This window comes from Erpetoichthys calabaricus, chromosome 2 (genome assembly GCF_900747795.2).
Source record: "Erpetoichthys calabaricus chromosome 2, fErpCal1.3, whole genome shotgun sequence".
NCBI lineage: Eukaryota > Metazoa > Chordata > Cladistia > Polypteriformes > Polypteridae > Erpetoichthys > Erpetoichthys calabaricus.
In genome coordinates, this window is record NC_041395.2 from 50,460,039 (window position 1) to 50,481,174 (window position 21,136).

At 38.3% G+C, this 21,136-nt stretch overlaps 1 protein-coding gene across 4 annotated transcripts in view; it reads right to left on the reverse strand.

Moving 5' to 3' along the window:
* The window catches only part of tub (TUB bipartite transcription factor), a 210,536-nt gene that overhangs the window by 116,478 nt on the left and 72,922 nt on the right, over positions 1–21,136 (reverse strand). The window contains exon 1 of one of the 4 annotated variants that reach the window (XM_028793781.2): positions 151–406. The exons of the other annotated variants lie outside the window; for them this stretch is intronic. Coding sequence (XP_028649614.1) covers positions 151–188 — 38 coding nt within the window. The 5' untranslated portion in view covers positions 189–406. Of the gene's footprint in view, positions 1–150; positions 407–21,136 lie in introns of those variants that run through there. 4 annotated transcript variants of the gene reach the window in all.

The window sequence follows — 21,136 nt, forward strand, 5'->3', positions numbered from 1 at the left end:
TAAACATATACTTGTGTTTAGTATATTGTGTATATTGTGAATGTATATACTTGTACATACAATGTATGCATTTCATATACACATACATTTAATAGACTGAGGTACACAATTTAACAAGAGTTACTGGTGCAAAGCTACTAAATATATTACCTGTAAGGGATCCAGTCAGAGTAATGTTTAGCGCACATATCTCACAAGAAGAAATGTCCAAGAGTCAGTAAAGTAGGCTGGAGACCCCGACGATCCCTTCAGTGGACCCCATGCAGTAATCTGCCACTGCCTGATCATCATCTGTTTTAGAAGAAACAGTTTCCAAATTTTTTTTGAATTTTACTCTCAGTCCTAAACAGCAGGCCAGCAAGATGTGCCAGGAACAAAAGTCATTAAACCACACCTACAACCCCGCTGAAATATTCCTCAGTCAAAAACACAGAAAACACGTTTTTCCTTTCTCTCTCTCTCTCTCTCCCTTTCCCTGTCTCGCTCTCTCTCTCTCTCTGTCTCTCTCCCTGCCGCCCCCTCTCTCTTTCTCTAAGAAACATCTGCTCAGTAAGAGCCAAGTGTATACACGGTAAAAAACAACTAGCAGCAGGCATCTTTTGTCAACAACCTTTTGATGTTCATGAAGCATTTTTGGGTTTTCAAGATGTGTGCAGTGAACACAGGATGAAAAGGAAATTCACTTTCTTTTATCATGCTTTAAATTATTTATTCTAAGTGCGCAGATCATCAGCACCAGGGCAAACAGAAGGATGATGGGCTTATTTTGATTCTGCCATTATGTGTTTGTTAAAATAATAATAATAAAGACTTTTTTTGTGTTGTATCAGCACTTCAGTTTTAAATTCATTTTAATGAAAAGAGGTATAACAAATGGCTGTTGTTAGCCTAGACGTTTGAATTCCCATATTTTGCTAGTATATTAAAAATATAGGCCAGTTAGATTTTATTATTAAACTAATGAAACATGTGGACCTGAGGTCTTAAAATAAAATGCAAACTTACACTTGATTATGAATTCTGTGTCCTAGGGTATTATCAATATACATGGGCTAACAGTGACCATGTTTTAATTACAGTAAACTTTTCTACCAAAAGAAAAGTGCCCACCAGGCTACCCTTACCCAAAATTTCTAGAACATATTGGGTCATAAGCTTTTGATTAAGATGAAGATCAAGGCTCTATCCCCAGGAGTTTGCGGGCAATCTTGTGACAGATGGACAGTCTTTAGCATTGTATGTGTGTGTATATATATATATATATATAGTAATAATTCAAGACATTATAAAGGTTTGGGGCAGCCACCCGTATATTATTTTTCGCAGCTGCAAAAGGGTTTTTTGTATCACAAGCACGATGTGCATTTCACCGAGTCCAAGACAGAACTGACTATAGTAGTCCAAGATAGAGGCTTTAAAGGTCTGGAGAGGAAATGATGTCATCAAAATGGCCGGAACCAGAAGTGACGTCAGCAAAGGGGCCGGCTTCAGAAGTGACATCTTCTGGGGCGCTGGAACCTTGCAGGATTTCCCGGGAAAGGTCTGTAGGGAACTGAGAAAGACAGTCAGCGCACTCCGCCGCCCCCCAGTCAGATGTTTTATTACACTTACTCAGACTCTTTTGCTGTCTCCTACTCACATGTGTGTGACAATATATATATTGTAGATGCCACATGGGCTGGAGACCAGGAGAGGGGATGGTTCCTTGCCCGGATGGGAGACTCCTAACGGACAGATAAGCATTCCGGGAGGAAAAAGGAAGCAGATCCGGGAAGAAGAATCAGAAGGGAAGGATGGACAGCTCATTGAAAGGAAACAATATTGCTGGGGGCTGTTTACTCCCCCAGCACGCTAGATAGCAATAGTCCCGGTTTTCAGTGCTTAGTGGAAACCAGCAGGGCATGCAGAAAGATGTAGTTTGGCACAGCAGCCCTGCTGGGGTCACTGGGTGCCGCAAGAGGGCACTACAGGGAGTCAACCTCCCTGCTGTGATGGACTTCCGTATGACCTGGAAGTGCTTCCATCGGGCAATGGCCCTGGCACCAGAAGTATTCCCGGGTGTTTAATAAAAGGGACTGCACTCCCTTGGCCAAGTGAGTCAGAGCTGGGAGGAAGAGAGGCAACGCTTGACTGGAGGAGGGCAGTGTGATGGTGAGAGAAATTGTAGTGGTGAATTGAATTGAGGAGAGAGAAAACCTGTGTTTTTGTGGTTTTACAACTTTGAAAAAGATTTTAGTGAATAAACCAACCTTTGTTTGAACCCAGGACTGTAATTGTGTGTTCGTGTCGGGGTTGGGGGCTCCCTGACATACCGGTTTTCATCACTATATATATATTAGGGTGAGTCAAAATTATGTTAACATTGATGGTATTGCTATGTACTGTATATACTTATATACAATTTTTGTGGACAATTTATGTGCCACATATGGTACATGTGTTGAACATGACGGCGAACAGGTAGAGACATTCCTGTAAATCATCTTGCACATATGAAGTATGTTTTATGAATAAATTGTTTCCACTGTTCAAATGTTAACATAATTTTGACTTATCCTATACAGTATATATAGCAACATTAGGAGTCTCTGTTACTCCTCCAACCCGACAGACAAATGCTCAGGATGCCAGGTAAAAGTACTAAGAACAGTTTTAATTCTTATTCTTCTTATTAATATTGTTCTAAGCACCACAGCCAACATACACAAATAAATAAATAAACACAATAATCACAATTCTTTCCTCCAAACCTCCCAACTCTGGCTTGCTTGCTGGGTTCCCAACAGTCCTTTATATAGTCCTTGACCCAGGAAGTGCTTCCTTTCTTTTGTCCCCGTGACTTGCCAGCACTTCCGAGTCAGATGGAGGACTTGAGGTTTTCTTCAGCCTGGAAGTACTTTGGGGTTCCCAACTCCATGACTTGGAAGTATTTCCGGGCTATATGGAAAATTAAAATCCCCAGATCTTCCTGCAGTGTCTCCTGAAGGCACCCACGGTACCTAGCAGGGCTATAATGCCAAACTACAGGTTCCATGATGCCCTGAGGGAATTCGGGGCACCACTATGCTGCAGGGAACTCGCCATCTGGCGTCTTAGGGGAGGCAGTGTCCCACAGTAGCTGCTTTCCCCATCCTTCTCTTCTTTTGCATCCTGCACTAATATATATATATATAGATATATATATACATATAAATAGATATACAGTAGATTAAACAATGCCCACTCTCTGTTATGCTAGACCATAAGGTTAAGCTAATATTCCTTCAGAAAAGACTTGCTAAATTATCTCTTTCATGAGAAAAATTAGAAAGAAAATGAAAATGATGATAATCATTTTTGATTGTAGTCTAAATGCACCTGATCTGGAAGGTCCAACTTTTAATGACTCAGTATCATGGCCTAACCTACATAATGGAGACAATTGAACACTCCAAGCAACTCCATGAATAAGTGATTGAAAAGCTCAAGCCAGAGGACGGACACAAAAAAATAACCAAGTCACTGAGTATTCAGTCAAGCCAGGGGTTCCCAACCTATACTTAACCCTTCTCTCCTGCTGGTGCTCCTGCAGTAATGCAGCAATTTTAACTGTGTGGACACATCTGTTATTGAACTGCATTGCAGGTGTTATCGGGGGACACAGCTTGTCAACTCTATTCTGTTGCTTCTCAGGGGGCTCCAATCCCCCAAACACAACTGGCAAAGAGAAAAAAGGCACATGATAGAGACAAACCTGTGCACAGACTCAAGGCTGTCATGGCTGACAAAGGTGCATCTACTAAATACTTACTTGAAGGAGGGGAATAATTTTGCGATCAACTGTTTTGTGTTTTATATTTGCATTCATTTAGACCACTTTACAGAGATTTGTTTTCACTTGGATATACAAGTCTTTTTTTGTTGATTGATGTCAAAAAGCCAAATTAAATCCAATATAATTCAATGTTTTATATAATTTATAATAACAAAATGTGAAAACATCCAAGGAGGTGAGTACTTTTTTAATAAGCATTGTCTTTAGGTAGGAGTTCTGCTCTGGCAGTCAGTTGTCTTGGTGGGACAGGCTCTGGTGCAATGTGTCCCTACATCGGATTAAGTGAGTTTAAGAATACTATATTAATTATTGTGTATTTAGCTGACATCATTAAGGATACAATTCAATTGTTTATACACATTTTTTACAACTGGAGCTGACATGTTGAGTGACTTATGGGGGGATTAAGCTGAAAACTTTATATCTTAAAGTTCAGTGCTGTAGTCCGTACACCTGTACACGTCTGTCATTCAGTTTTTATTGTATTCCCAGAAGTCCAAACAGTATAAAAAAAGAGAAAGCAGTTTAGAATGTTAAAAAAAACTGAATGCAATATAATTCTCACAGAAACTCTTAGATAATATCATCCATCCATCCATTTTCCAACCCGCTGAATCCGAACACAGGCTCACGGGGGTCTGCTGGAGCCAATCCCAGCCAACACAGGGCACAAGGCAGGAACCAATCCTGGGCAGGGTGCCAACCCACCGCAGGACACACACAAACACACCAAGCACACACTAAGGCCAATTCAGAATCGCCAATCCACCTAACCTGCATGTCTTTGGACTGTGGGAGGAAACCCACGCAGACACAGGGAGAACATGCAAACTCCACGCAGGGAGGACCCAGGAAGCGAACTCAGGTCCACAGATCACCCAACTGCGAGGCAGCAGCGCTACCCACTGCGCCACCGTGCCGCAGATTATATCATAAATCTACAAATGTTCCAGCATAAAGTAACAATGAAATAAATATATGGTACATCAGAGTCAATTAAATATGAGATTTGATAGCACAGGATAGTCAGTATCAGTGTGACAGCTGCCAAAGAGTCAAATCTAAAACAAACAGAGACACTAGATCTAAAATTGGAAATTCAAGATTAGAAACATGGATTTGTTGGTGTGAGCTGAATATTAGGACTGATGGAGCCTCACAAACCAACCTAGGGAGTGTAGCTTTAAAATTAGAGTAAGAAATAAACCAATTGCTACATCAAAATCAGATCTTCAGCAAGTGCACAGGGGCATAGATGATTGTATTTTCTACAAATGTTCAAAAATATACAGAGAGAAACATAAACTCATGGAACAAATTGCCAAGCAGTGAAACTGAAAACAGAAATGTGGACATTTTGAAATCTTGGGCGAGTCAAATCATTTTGGCAATATTTTGACATTACTTACAATAATCTTTATAAATATATACATTTCACCGGAGGACTCAGAGATTGGCTATGCTATATTTTCATATTTAAATGTTGTTTCTCCCTTATTTACTTCACTTTTTTGTAAGCTTTGTCTGCACTTGGTTAAGCTTCAGATCTCCAAGTTCAGTTCAGCTGTGTAGTTTCACTCACTGCTGCTCCTTTAGTCTCTTGAAATTACTTGTTTTTACACCTCTCCTAGCCTTTCTCCCTTGCTTTATTTTTCAACACCGATTTTTGGATGTTACACTGTTCTGTGCATCAAATCCCACCCGTTTTTACCAGCAGCTTTTGTGCTGTTATTTAAATCATACGAATTTATGCCACAACTGGCAATAATTGTTCATATGTCCAGGTTAAGCTCATACACCCGTGCAAGTGTATGATGATCAAGCAACAATAAAATTGGGGGACTAAATTTGAATATCTGAAACATTTGTCAATGAGTAACCTTTTTGTTCTAACAACGAATAAGTGATTAATTGTCTTAAGAATCGAGAAAGCTAAAATGCTTTTGCAGCTAAGGTTAGATTTTTTTTATCTGTGTGTAAGATTTGGAAAAGTAAATTGTTGCATTTATTTCAAGTAGATCACATTTTTACAAGCTGTTAAAATAATTTTATTTCTAGTGTGTAGTTGAAAATGTTGATTACAGATGCAAAAGCGGCAGTGCCTGCAAATTCATAAAGATAAGATAAAGCTGACACTGTACAAGACACTTAAAACTGCTCTGTGGCTCTCTTAGAGGTGCTCTGTTATTCTGTTACCACAAGAGAGCTGCTGCTAATGCATTCTGAATGACTAACACCATATTAACCTGTTGAGGTGCGTTACTTGAATACTGACACTACACAAATTCTGAGGACCTCAGTTAATAGACAGCATTGACTTCACCAGTCAGTGAAAGAATATTCTTTTTATCATAATAGAAACAAGGCATAGTCCATAATTGATGTTATATTCTTACCATGTATGTTAGTAGCTACTTTAACTTGTGCTATTATGTTCTTTTTAGCTCTGTGCACTAGGAGGCGATTAAAAGCTTTAGAAGAAAGAAGGCATTTTCTTTGCAGTTATTCACAAGCTAGAACTATTAAGATCAAAGAACTGAAATTAAAGCTAGCATTGCTTGAGAAAGCATGACCTCAGGCAGTCAATCAGGATTGGAATACTCAAAAAACTGCAGTGATGGCTGAACCGAACCAGTTATTGTTTAGACAGGCAGAATTTTAAGTGAGACGTGTTTATTTTCTAGGGGCAATACTTGGTAAATTCCTTACTTTCTGATTAAGTAGGAATGAATCATTTGTTAGAATGTTTTAAACCAAATCAGGACATACTTTTAACACTAGAATTCCAGAAGCCTACTAAAAAACTTGTAATCCTGGCCCACCATAAATCCATTCGCACCTCTACCATCTGCGTCTTTTGTTTTGTAAATGTGTCGATCAGCACAAGCAGCAAGCAGACTACCGTCCCATTCCCCCCACCGCTGGAGCTCATCTTGAGCAAAAAGCTCTCCCAGCTCAAGCCTTGTTTATCTAGTAGTGAGGTACCTATAGTTGTAGAGGGTAAATAATATATAATTATTTGGAACACATGCATTTCATTTGTGTTCCGTGTCTACAATGATCTACAGTATGTAAGTGTAGGATGACAAGAAATGTTGAACACATACCTAAAAGACAAGCTTTTTTCATGTTTTAGTACTAATGACAAAATGTAGACATGAAGTGTATAATGTGTGAAGTCCAAATATCAAATAGACACTTACATAAAGGGTACATGTATAAAAGAACAAATGCGCTTTTATTCAAGAATATAACCGAAGAAAAAGAAACCGGGTTATGGTAGATTGTTGACATGACCAATTTGGTGGTACAGCAGTAAGAACTGCTGACTCATAATCAAGAGGTTTGATCCTGGCCGCTTCCCAGAATTAACATTTAGAGTAGCGAGCTGCTCTTATTGTTACTATTATACAATAAAAACATACATTTGATTTGAGTCTGCAACAGCCGGTGTAAATTTATGGTACTTGTAAAGGTTAGCATTTTTTTTTTTTATTCAGTTTTATTCTTCAGTCGTGTTCATGCTACCCCTAATCTGATAATGGTGTTTTCAAATAAAAACGGGCTATAATAGAGGTGAACTCAGATGAGGATGAGCAAGGCATGCCAAGCTCGCCAAGATATCATGCAAAGTGCTGTTTGTGATTATGTTTTGTGATGGTCCTTACATAAAAAAAACATTTATATGTTACTTATATAAAAGCCACATCGAATGTTATTTACCTGTTTACCTGGATTTATTTACCTATTTTCCTACAGCGTAAAGTCACAAGTAGACTGCAGAACTTCCTGTGTTTGATCGACATGGGCATGCTGACAAAGTATACCTGTATGTGTAAAGCCACTAAAAGTGCGACGGCAGCTTCCACTTGCACCTATAGACTCTTCAGTACGCTAGCGACTCTCCACACTAGTGTTTAGATTTGATGGTGTATGTGCCCAAAAAAAGAACTCTGACTTCATTCTCATACCATTGCTCACGTTATATAGATGCTTTTCCACACAAACTCAAACTGGCCCATCAATCTGGGGAAGATAATACCTTGTTAGAGGCCCTGATTACATTGTTAGAGATAAAAATTAGCTCCTGGGGACAATAAAACTGGAATGTCACCGGGACTCAGTGGACTCCCTCTAGATTTCAACTGAACCTTTTGGAATCACCATCTTTTTCAAATTGATTAGTCCTCCTTGTTTAAAGTCTAAAACCAGATTTAAACACTGCAGTAGATAAATGTTTACTTAGATAAAATAAAGACAACCAAATATATTCATTAATAAATTTGAATGTAAAAATTGATTTCTAAAATTCTAGCCCAGAGACAACATACACACATTGATAAACCTTGACCAAACTGGTTTCATACAAAACTACTGTTGTATTTCACACTTACAAGTATGGCAAATTTGTATGTGGCTGCTAAAACAGAACCAACAAGCAAGCTTAACTCCCTATTGGCCTGCCAATAGGGAGAACCAATGAACTATCAAAACCAAAAAGACAGTTCCCACAAGAACTTTATTAAAGAGGATATTTATTTACAAAAAAAGCACAATTCATGAAAAGGCTCAAAAGAACAACAGGCAATCCTAAACCAATGACACAATCTGCAAGAAGAATCCAATAACCCCAGCAGTAAAAGTCAAAAGCCAGTAATCATAATTACCAAAATATTACATTAAAGGATAAGTTTGGTGTTTTTCAATTTGAAGCTGTCTATTCACAATAATAGTATATATTAATTTGACACATAAAATTGGGTTCTAAAGTGCAGCATTTTCTATATATTTTAAAAATACCTACTCTGTTATAGCAGGTTGCAATATGCCTTAAGGGTACATTGGACAGGGATTCTTAAACTTTTTTTTTGTCATGACCCAGCTTTGCTCTTTTAAGTAGTAATCGAGGATGATAGTTGGAACAATATCAATTGCTTAATCAACCCGAGGCAGCCCACCTCTACCCTCTTTGTAAATCATCCACGACCAATTTCTAAATTTACAAAATACAATGGTAACTTGTGACCCATAGTTTAAGAAACCCTGTCATAGATGAATAAAAACCCTTAAAGCTTACTGAATATGCCTATTTTTCAAGCATAAAATGTTGTTGAGTATTCATCAGCATCTTCGAATTATATACATATTACAAAACTGTGAACCTATGTTGTTTTATGAAGGTATAAAGCAAAAAATAAACCATTGTTGTGAGATTTAACCATTTTAAAAGGAGACCAGCTATGCACTTCATGCCACCAACTACCTCGTCTATCTTCTTTGATGTGGATTCACTTTAGAAAGCCATCACCAAACACCATTTTTAGCATTATAGAATGCTGATGCACAGAAGTGAATTGCTATGTCTGTTTTGTAGACAACTAAAAAATAATGACTGAAAAAGGAACACTTATGATCACTTTTATTCTTTCATTATATGGGATATTTATGTCACAAAGATTGCCTGGTGCCACTGGATTGATAAAGCATGCATACATCTTCTTATTCTGCTTATCCAGGGCAGATGGAGGTTATGCCAGAAATCATCAGGCACAAGCTAGGAACAGTCTCTGGACATGGCAGTAGGGTGAACACACACACACACACACACACTCTTGGGCCACTTTAGCATTGCCAGTTTGCCATTATATTATATGAGCAATATCTGTCTACTGTTACAGGTCATGGCAGAAATAGAACTGCAGAAGCAAAGTAGGATAATAAGATGAGTAGTAATTGGCGTTGAGGGCTGCTTGGAGTGTCATAAGGAGGCTGTGATTGGATAAGCGATCAGAAAATGTATTCTTAAATCAAGAAAATTAGTTCCAAGAATGTGTGATAAAATAATTATTTCCTCGTGTATTGTTATCACAAGAATGCCTCATTAACATGGAAGGGAAGTTTTCTTAATTCAAAACTTTTGCTGGTTCAAAATGGACATATTTGGTAAGTTTAAAGGCTATTTCATTAACCTTTGGTGTGCTTAAGCCCTTTTGTAAGCTGCTAATTAATATACAACATAATTGTGAAGAAACAAATTTGACTTGAACAATACAGAAGTTATCCTTCAATACCACCAAACATCACCAGAATGCATTCAAATGAACCAGAAGGGTCTCATTCCCAAGTCTTCTTTTATGGTCTGAGGTGGTCCCAACAGTGATGGATAAGATGGCCTCACCTCCTTAGGGCTTCCACCCCCAAAATCAAAGGAAATATAATGACATTTAAAAAGACAGCCATTATATATTATTGAACATAACAAAAACAATAATGCATTAAGCATAACTATTAGACACTAACTGGACAGTACAATATTAATAGACACTAACATAACAAATGAACAGTACTGAAAAATGAATGAAAAATAAAAAAGAAATATAAATATAAATCAAGGGAGGAACATTGGCTTAAACATAACACGTTTGATGATGTCAGATGCCTACTTCATATTCTTAATGTAAAAGGTCCCATTATTTTACCCAATGAAATTAAAAATTTGTCATTTTGACCTCCATATTCTGATGACATCTTGCCATTTGTAGGATATTTTCCTATGGATCCCTGAAAAATGCTAAACCTGTTCTTTTCATTTGTCTCATAACAAGATTAACTGGACAAAATCTGCCCTCCTCACTTTGGCAGCATCAAAATTGAGACTTTCCACCATCTCTCCCCATCACCGAGCAGTTTACATACCTCCATGTCGACATCTGTACAAAATAACAACTGTCAATTATTACAAGAACATTAATCAAGTAAAGAAAATCTGAGTCTCCCGGACAAAATGATCTATTTCCCTACAGATTTGACATACAGTGGTAAAATGATTGAGGCCTTCTGGTTCAGTTTCATTGACTCCATGATCCCTCATTCTCTACCTCCCTCATACTGGTCTCTCTTGCAAAAGCTAATATCACAAATTATTTGGAATGGTAGGAGACCTAAACGGGAGCAATAAAATCCTTATTTATGAAAGGGGCACCTTTCCATCTCTAACCTAAAAAAGATATCAATGGTCATATGTCTTATGACCTCTCCTCTCTCTAACATCCTGGCTTCCAATCAAAAATTGTCCAGCAGATCTTTATAATCTAAGGGACTGTCCATTTACAAACACTAAAAATGGATCTTTTCAATTTAAATGTATAAGTATTTTGCTTGGAGTGGTTAAAAAGATTGCTTTAGGCTAAAGTGGCATACTTTACCAAAAGATGAAGTGTTAAAAAAATCAAAGCAGGCTAAAGTCAAAAAGTAAAATGAACACAAGAAAACTGATGTGAAAAAAACAAAACATCTGACTACACTAGAAAATCATAATTTGTTGATGATTCTAAAACTTGGACACCTGAGCTATCACACTGGCATAGTTTACAGCAATTATGTAATGGCGTCAATCAATGCCCACATAATGTCCTTCATTGCCATAAACAATATGGCTGTACAGTGCAACTAATGAACAAAATGGCAATAATAAAAAAGAGAAATATCACGAAAATAATAATACATTTTTATAACATTAAGAAAAACTAAACCAATATTAAGAAAGTTCCAATAAACACAATTTATGACAATATGGGCTCCAAAATTGTGTTAACATGGTTGATCAAAATTCAGCATGGTTTTAAATGGTTCAAAATATTTTCTGAATAATCGTGCTGCTGTACGATGGACTCCTTTGTAATTTTCTTTCGTGTATTAATTAGGGTATGCAAACATTGGGTAATATCTTTAATGGGTTTGAATAGTGCAGGATTTATGCACATCTTATTACAAATTCTGCAACAGAAAGAAGTTAGATTTTTAATGAAAAAGAATCAGGAAATGAATCGTAGTCTAAAGCCTTGCAAAGTTAGAAACCAGGAAAAAAAACCATCAGTCAGCCCTAGGACCATGTCAATTTAAACAACTGAAAATCACTGGGCATGTGATATTTTGAGATTGCGTGCTGACCATCCAGTATAACTATGTCAGCCCATTTTTCTGATAGTCAATAACATGCTTCCTGATGGAGCCAACTCTGTATGAAGGGTTAACAGGTAGTTATTTCACTCGAAATCTTTGCCTTTTTCTTCTTTTTCTGTTCTGTCATAGTACTTAAAACATGAGACATCAGACAGATGAGCTTTTCTTCTTTTTGCAAGTTCCAAAACACTTTGTTCCTTATTCCTCTTCACTGCATTCTATGTATTGAACTTCTGAGCACACAGAGGCCTTCACTATGACTAAAGACAAAATTTTTATTTTATCAGAGTAAGTTGTGTAATAACTGGGAAGGAATCACTGGGTATGTTAAGACTACATGACTGGAATTTGCAGGAACATGCAGATGAAAACCTACAACTTGCTAAGATCATGTAAATGAAGACTATGAATGAAAAGGTTCTGCAATGTGACATAGACTTGAGTCATGCTAGAAGATTAATACACAAAATACACTCACCACTAAAGATGTTTATCCAGAACTTGGATAACCAGGAAGTCTTTGAGCTAACCTTTATACCCTCTAACCTATGACATCATGAGTCATGATCTCTTGTTGTCTTGCATAGCAACATGCCTAGCAACAGTACACAAACTGAGTCCCCCATTTAAAACAAAACGCCATCACTTAAAGATGTTAAAATAAGATTCAATAACCTTCAAAACCCCTATAATGTAACAAAATGTCCAGGAAAAAAACACACACACATCATGTCATATGTTCTACATTGGCTAATAAGAAAAGCTCTCTTCTTTTTACATTATACTTTGTCACACCTTCTATCATCCTTTTTCCAGTTTTAACACTTTGCGTATTGAGGTCTCCTCTGGGAACCTTCACTATGTGAAATATCTTTTTCAAGAATATTAAAGTACTGTATGCTCTAGGAATTAAAATGATCAAATACACCCAGTTCCAAATGGTTCCAAATCCCTGTAAGGGTTTTGCCACAGGCTGTCTCCTGACCTGTTATGTTCATTAAACTCCATTGATGTCTGTATAAGATGTGTTTGAAAGGGAAATTTAAAAGAAAAAAGTTTTCTGAACATAAACATACTTTATATTCTAAGTGACAAGTGTAAAATGACTCTAAGGCATTGTAAGCCCAGAGTTTTTAGGAAGGGGAGTTTCACTGATAAGAACAGCTGTTTTATGATTTTATAAGCTACTTCACTATAATCCTATGATTTCTAGGAATGCTGTCACTGATAAACTTCTGTTAAATGCTACTCTAGGGTGGGCCATTTGTGGCTTGAGGGTTGGAGGTGATGTGTCTGAATACAAATTTGCTACATGTTCCAGTTTTGACTCATTGTGACCCCCAAATATCAGAGATGAGAAAAGTTTAGCGCCTCTTACCCATCTAGGAAGAAAGCTGAGGAGATAAGAGATTTAGAGTTTTAGATTTATGAGCCTGGACAAAATGTGACTGGGGTAGGGCCACTAGTTAAGTAAGTTGGCTAAATTAAGACAATAAACTGGCTAAGAAAAGAGGAGGAGAGCTGACCAGAAATCAGACTTGATGATGACCAGAGAAAAGGGAAACAACTTAGTGTAACAAGATTAAGAGCTACCTGGAATCAACAGAAATACTGAATTGATCTTCGTCAGAACTACATAACAATTCAGGTTGTATGGTATTGATTACACTATTCTCTTTGCTTTTGTTTATGGTATTAACAATAATATTTGAAGAATAAAATTTATTAAACCTACTTTCCTGCTTTTATGTGTTGCTTTATTATCAAGAGTTGAGAATCTGAGTTGTTTTCTCAGCTAGCTCAGTCAAGGTGAGGTAGAGAGAACACTCCCAATAGAGTAGCTACAGAAAGAGTCATACCTGGATGAAGCCTTAAAGTAGTGGACTATAATTCAGGTTGTAAATGCCTTGTAACTGTGAGCTGTATATCCCTAAAGGTTGGTAAGTGTAAAAACTATGGGATACGACCCTGTAACGATGCAGGTTTGATACATGCTCCCATCATCTGTCTGGGAGCCCTTCAACCCGTCACCGTCGGTAATGTTACCGATGAGCTAAGCAGTGAGGCAACAACACAGCAAGGGGATGGCGTTATGGATTGCTGTGCAACTATGGTGCTGACATAGGCCTGGACAAGACCTGTAACAGTGAGCAGCCTATGATTGTAAAACTGTGTTTTGTTACAGGAACATAATGCTGTTGCAATTGAGTTAGTCTGTAGTAGTTGGTTTGTTCTAAAGGTCTACTTGATGACAGCTTTAACTATTCATGACAACATGCCCCTGCTTGTGAGGTATGTTATCACATCTCAAGTGTCCCGGTTTAAATTAGTTTATTACATACTAAGTATCTCTGTTGATAATGCTTGTTATTTTGTATCTGTTTAATGGTAATTTACCTAATCAATGCAGGCCTTTACTTGGCAATAACTTTATATTTGACCCATCCACAGCTGACTAAGTAAAACTTGAGACAACTTGCCCCGTCTTCCCCTATATATATATATATATATATATATATATATATATATATATATATATATATATATATATATATATATATACAGTGGAACCTCTAGATACGAGTTTAATTTGTTCCAGCACTGAGCTTGTATAGCGAATTTCTCGTATCTAGAACAAACTTCCCCATTGAAAATAATGGAAATCCAGTTAATCCGTTCCGCACCCCAAATATATCAACATAAAAATCAATTTTCCTAACAAATAACACTGATAAATTATATATACTGTAGTCTACCTTTAATAAATAACACTGGTAAATAATATAACTGATTATTAAAAGAATCAAAACAGGTGTCCAAAGTGCAGTAGAGCATTCAATAAATCTTTAAATAAATAATCCTTAAAACAGTTGTGAAGTGGAGGTTTAAAATACACAAGAATAACAATCCTTTAACACGAGGTTAAAACGTCAACAGGAAGCAGTTTTTAAAAAAACAGATGACAATCCCCGGTGCTTCTTCTCTGTTAGCGTCTCACCTGCTTCTCCCATGCGGGCTCTGCAACAGGCGAGACACTTAATGCAGCTGACCTTCTCTACACCGTCCTGCTTCAGCTGTTTGGCTCGCCTGTTCAGCTACACGCGAGCCTGCACTCACTCGCTCTCCCGCACCGACTTCCTACTGCTGCCGATTCCTGCTGCTTCCTGTCTCCTCCTGCAACCTCCGTTCTCTCTCCTCTCTTTTCTTTTACTTCTTCTCCCCCTTAACCGGCTCGCGCTTCTCTATATATGCGGGGAGGACATGGCAGCTGCAGTCCATCAGCCACAGGAACAATCATGGATGTTAGCAGTTTTCCACCTGTGCACTTAGGTGAGAAACGCAGATACCGCACATCACCCTGCGGCTCGCTACAGCTACCACGCCCCCTCGCTAAGCCGCGAGCTATACCCACAGCCTGGCTCGTGGCTCGTTATGCGAGCCAATGCTCGTATTTAGATCTGAATTTTTCGCTCATACTTTTTTTAAAGCATTTTTCAGTGAATCCAACATCTTGCAGAAAGAGTTTGTGGTACAGAACTTCCAATTGCAGGAATAGATTTAACACATCCATATCTACAAAATACACTGATTTTTCTGGTGCAGGAGTATTTTGGTGCAGAACGATATAATTTATAAAGCACTAAAACATTACATTTACTGTAAAAGCATTATAACACTAGATATATGTATTGAATTTTAAGAACGCCTTCACAAACCTCTCCATATATGCTATATGCTTTAAATTACTCATATGAAACATAACCCCACACTGAAAAACAGAAGACGAAAATGAGCTCTTGCATGAAAATGTGAATTTTCTGATTAACAGGGTAAAAATAAAATTTGATACAATTTTTTGCCTGCAGAATGCTGTATTTTTCTTCTTTTCTTTCCGTCACCCAGAATAATATACACCACCTTAGACACTGGCCACCTTGCAGCTGAACTCAAATCCCAGCCCAAGTACTTTGAGAGAGGAGTTAAAACACCCACATGGGTTTTCTGAGGTACTCTAATTTACTTTCACGTTCTAAAAAGGTGCATATTGGATTGTGTGGCAACTTTAAAACTTTAGCAAAGAGTGAATAAATGTGGGTGCATGAGAGGAAAGAGTGGTAGACTGGCTCTCTGTGTAGGGCTGATACCGGCCTAGCTTCTGATGATTGAGGTTTAAAGAAACGACTGGATGAAATGATAAAAGAGAGACAGAGAATGTGTGTGCTAGTTTTTGCCTTTGCTAGTTTTCAGTTCTTAGTATAGCTGCTTTGGTCTGCAATTTTTGAGGTGCTGCTCCTAATCTGAAGGTCGTTTTAGAAGACATTAAACACTGTTCTTCACAGCTGTAGCTAAAGCCGGTTGAACTGCTTGCATGGTAATGCGGTAGCTAGCAGTGCAGAGCAAGAAAGGCATTTTTTGTACAATATTTCTCCAACAAAATGACAAATATGTAGGTACGTAGTTAAAGTACTGCACAAATAAAAAGCAACATCTGCACCTACTCTTTTCAACAAAAATAAAAAAACAGTTGGAAAAGTACAAAAATAACAAGCAGACTATCAAACATTACACTTGGGCAGCACCCTGTCATACAGTAAGTAAATGTAAACTTGATTGAAAAGCAGATATCCTTTAGGCCTTAATAAACCAAATGATATCATAGTCTGTTTGAGTCAGGTAAAAGAAGTATTACTTGATGGTGACGTACTCCTCCACAACACAACCTGAACCATACATTGCACAGATTATCATCTGATAACAACGTACTGGGCTACCAGCACCCTGAGCTTCTCACATCACAAAAAATAGAAGCTACAGCAGACAAAGACACTCTCATTGCCAAGAAAACAATGTACAATATGTAATGTTAAATATATTCTGGGAATGAGGAGATCAACTGAGAACTAATATCAAATGACTTATTTATTCTGAAATTCTTTAAACAGTGAAGGAAAAAAGCTTCACCTTCTCAAGTTAATCTCCAATTATAATCCATGAGTGAATTTATGGTGTGAATGCCCAGGTTTTAGGTTTCTGTGTGATTAACCAAAAAAGCTTCCTTTACTAATGTGGACTGACTGTGCAAGGGAATCTATCTATCGTACTCATTTCTAATCCTGTCCATCCTCGTCACATCCAGTGCAAATCTTAGCATCTTTAACTCTGCCACCTCCAGCTCTGTCTCTTGATTTCTGGTCAGTGCCACCGTCTCCAACCCATATAACATAGGAGGTCTCACTACCTTTCTGTAGACCTTCCCTTTCACTCTTGCTCATACCTGTCTGTCACAAATTAGATAGATAGATAGATAGATAGATAGATAGATAGATAGATAGATAGATAGATAGATAGATAGATAGATAGATAGATAGATAGATAGATAGATATTTTATTAATCCCCAAGGGGAAATTCACATACTCCAGCAGCAGCATAGTGATAAAAAACAATATTAAATTAAAGAGTGATAAAAATGCAGGTATAACAGACAGTAACTTTGTATAATGTTAACTTATAATGTTAATGTTAAATCACTCCTGACACTCTTCTCCACCCATTCCACCCTGACTGCACTCTCTTTTTCACCTCTCTCCCACAATCCCCATTACTCTGTACTGTTGATCCCAAGTATTTAAACTCATCCACCTTCGCCAACTCTACTCCTTGCATCCTCCCCATTCCACTGACATCCCTCTCATTTACACATATGTATCTGTTTTGTTCCTACTGACCTTCATTCCTCTCCTCTCTAGAGCATATCTCCACCTCTCCAGGGTCTCCTCAACCTGCTCCCTACTATCGCTACATATCACAATGTCATCAGCAAACATCATAGTCCACGGGGACTCCTGTCTAATCTCGTCTGTCAACCTGTCCATCACCATTGCAAATAAGAAAGGGCTCAGAGCCGATCCCTGATGTAATCCCACCTCCACATTGAATGCATCAGTCACTCCTACCAGTTACCAATCATTACTTCTGTCTTTTTCACTTTCCAGTATGCTTTGATGGTGCTCTGTACCACTGCCACCTGGCCAAAGTACTCTGCAGCCACCTTCAGGATTGAAAGGATGCTGGATGTTACAACTAAGATGACACCTACTGCATACAAATCTTTAGGGAGGTTACATCATATTTAGGCATAAATGAAGCACTTTGTCACATTTACTAATAAAATCCTGGGTAGGTGTGGTGAAGGGAAGGATTTTCTTTTGTTTGTTTTTGGATTTAGGTGGTCATTTAGGCTTGGGAATTTTAATTTTTCTGACTTCTGTGCCAGGTGTGAAGACTGGCTCGGACACAGACAGGCAGACACGTACATGTCACCCAACACACGTTTATTTAATTGACTATTTACAATGTTCCTGTGCCCACATACCCCAAAGTCCTGGCCACAACACAATGCCTTCTTCAGGCCGCCTCCTTGTCTTCCACCCGACGTCATCCTACTTCCTCCTGACTCTTGTCCATGACTGGAGGGAGGCGGCCCCTTTTATACACACCCGGATGTGCTCCAGGTGCTCCCCGACAATCTTCCACTGGCACTCCCCAGTGTGGCGGAAGTGTCAGCTGTGTACCCGGAAGCACTCCGGGTGTCCCTTCTTCTCTTCCCCCCAGCACCTCCGGGTGTGGCGGAAGCGCTGGAGTCCAGGGTCCCCAAGGCATCAGGGCACCCCCTGGCCCCCCTATACAACCAGGGCGGATGCCCCTTCGCGTTCTGGAGGAGGAATGAGCTCTCCTCCTGTCCTCCTGGGTGTCCCGGCTGGGCGTGAACACCGTCCGGGTGCCACACAGGTGTGTAACTTAACTTTCCTCTCCTCCCTGACCATTTAACCATAGGATATATCTTCTGAATCTCCACCAACTTTTGCGATCATAAATATCAGAGACTTTTTTGTCTTTCTGTTGAATTTGTCTTTTGTCATTTATATATATTGACTACTGCAGATTCATGAATGCCTAGTGGAAGTTAAAAAATATTGACATACAGCAAAAAATATATAAAATAATAAACAGATTTGGAATCAGCTGCCATTGTAAAAATTATTTTCCACTTATATTTTATATCAACCTTTTAGTTGCACCACTTTAAAAATAAACATGAACTGAACACATTTAAATTCCATATTGTCATGAAATACAAATCCCAGGTGCCATACGAGACCACACAAAGCCTTCATTAGATGTAAATTCTTTTATCAAATCACTTTTTCATCTCCGAGATAGCTCTCTTTGGAATGCTGAGCATGGCTCCTTCTGCTATGAAGCTGCTGTCCCTTTCAGTTTTTACTTTGTATGAATCCACTAAAGTGAAGAGCTTGACAGGATGAGCTAGCTGTCTGATCATTGTTCTCTGCCTCCTGGAAGCAAGCAAGCAAGCACATCATCAGCTACTGTCTAATCTTCTCTACTGAAGTCAGCCTCCTGGTCTAGTATTTTATCGAGTAAACCAATGAATTTATTGTATTGCACCACAGAGGTGAGCACTTGACTAGGAAAAAGGCAAGAAAACTCCGAGTCATACATGTGTGCAGTAAAGAGCAGTGAATGTGTAGCACAAGATTTTTCCTCCTCATGTCTGCCTAAAACATATCCCTTTATGCGACCTCTGATATTATTTAAACTATGACATCCTGCTTGCCATCTGCACATAGTTTGAGTCACAAATTTCCATAAATCCTTTTTAATGAAGATTTATTGTACTTCAAAGCAATTAAGTAAGAATGAAAGGACAATGCATGTGAAGATTAATGAATCTCTTTGCATACGGCTCACTTTGGGTTGCGTGTGTGACCGCTAGATGTAGAGATAAGTTCTAACAATGCATGTTGGATAAGTGCCTGTCTGTTTCTTGCAGCAGTAGATGGCCTCCATTGACTCTAATTATCAGTGCTACACTATCATAACACCGAGGTGTCAAAAGCTGATTAATTATTTATTCTGCATCCAGCTGGTTTGATTGAAGCAGTGCATTGTGGTAGTCTTCTGGGAATGGGGGTCTACACTGCAGTCTTTTCAAAATCCCTCATGAGCATAGTTTTTCTCCTTGGGCTACAGTATGGTATATTTATAATAAGATATCACTGGTGTTTGTGGTGATATTCCTATATTTATGAGAAAAGAGCCTTTTCATTGAGGCACAATCCTTTTTTTTAGCTGCTTGTCGTCCACAATACCCTGTGTACTCCATGACTTCTGCTAAATGGTCATGCCATTTAACTGCTGATTAACAACAATGAGCAGATATAAATAATAATAGTGCACAGACATAATACAAGACATAAGACTTCTCCCTTTTAGACAACTGTTTTATTTATTTAATAAACGCTTAAATTAGGATGGGGCACAAATAGATAACTAGCAAAGTGTCACTAACTGCACTTAAAGTAATTATCAGTAATTACTTTAACTAACAACAGTGTTTGTGTGCATTGTGATATTTTCAAGGCTCTGCCTGTCCACATTGTATTCATAGGCCATGGATCTTTTTGGTGTGATGCTCAGTATCCTTCAGTTTATGATTCAAGAGTGCTGTTATATTTACATATGTAACAATGATCACATTAAGTACATATTTTCAGTGCAATATATATCAAACCTGTAACAGAGGTGTCAGCTTGCAGGATGCTTTAAGAGTCAGCCTTGTTTTGCTGTTCAGAAAACTCCAGGATGTGGCAACACCACAGGCCAGTAGCAGGAGTTTGCACTTTGGAGTGTCCCACAAGCAAATGTAGGACAGACCTGGCCTTGGAAGTCATTAAGATGCTTGGCAGAAAGTGACCCCTGGGTTCACCCCTTAATGTTTATTAATTGTTTCAGTTTGGCTAATTATATCTGTTATTATCTGTCAGTGCTAATTGAACCCAGGGGGATCAGGAGACCCACTTACACAGATGATGAAGCTACCCTCTTTAAGGTCATTGATTGTTATGAATGACTTTGTTGTGACACTTTTTCATATGTTAACATTGTGTTTTTATTCTTATTATAGGTTTAAAAAAAGTATTAATTTAGTTAAAATATTTATTTTTCATGGCTGCCACCATTTTGTTTACAGCATCACTAAGGAAATTACCCGAAAGTGCACAATCTGTGATGTCATTGCTGAAACAGGAGAAAAGGGCAGCACCAGGCACTTCCATGCCATCTGAGATTAGATGACTTCTTAAAATCCTCTTGAATTCCTGGGTAATAATTGCTGAGCTCCAGAGAACCTGAGTGAGAATGGGAGAAACATTCAGAAAGACAACCATCACTGCAAGACACCACTGATCTGATCTGTGTGACAGAGTTGCCAGACTGAAGCCTCTCCCCAATAAAAGATGCATGAAAAGCACCTCAGACGCAGATTGTGAGAAGCAAGA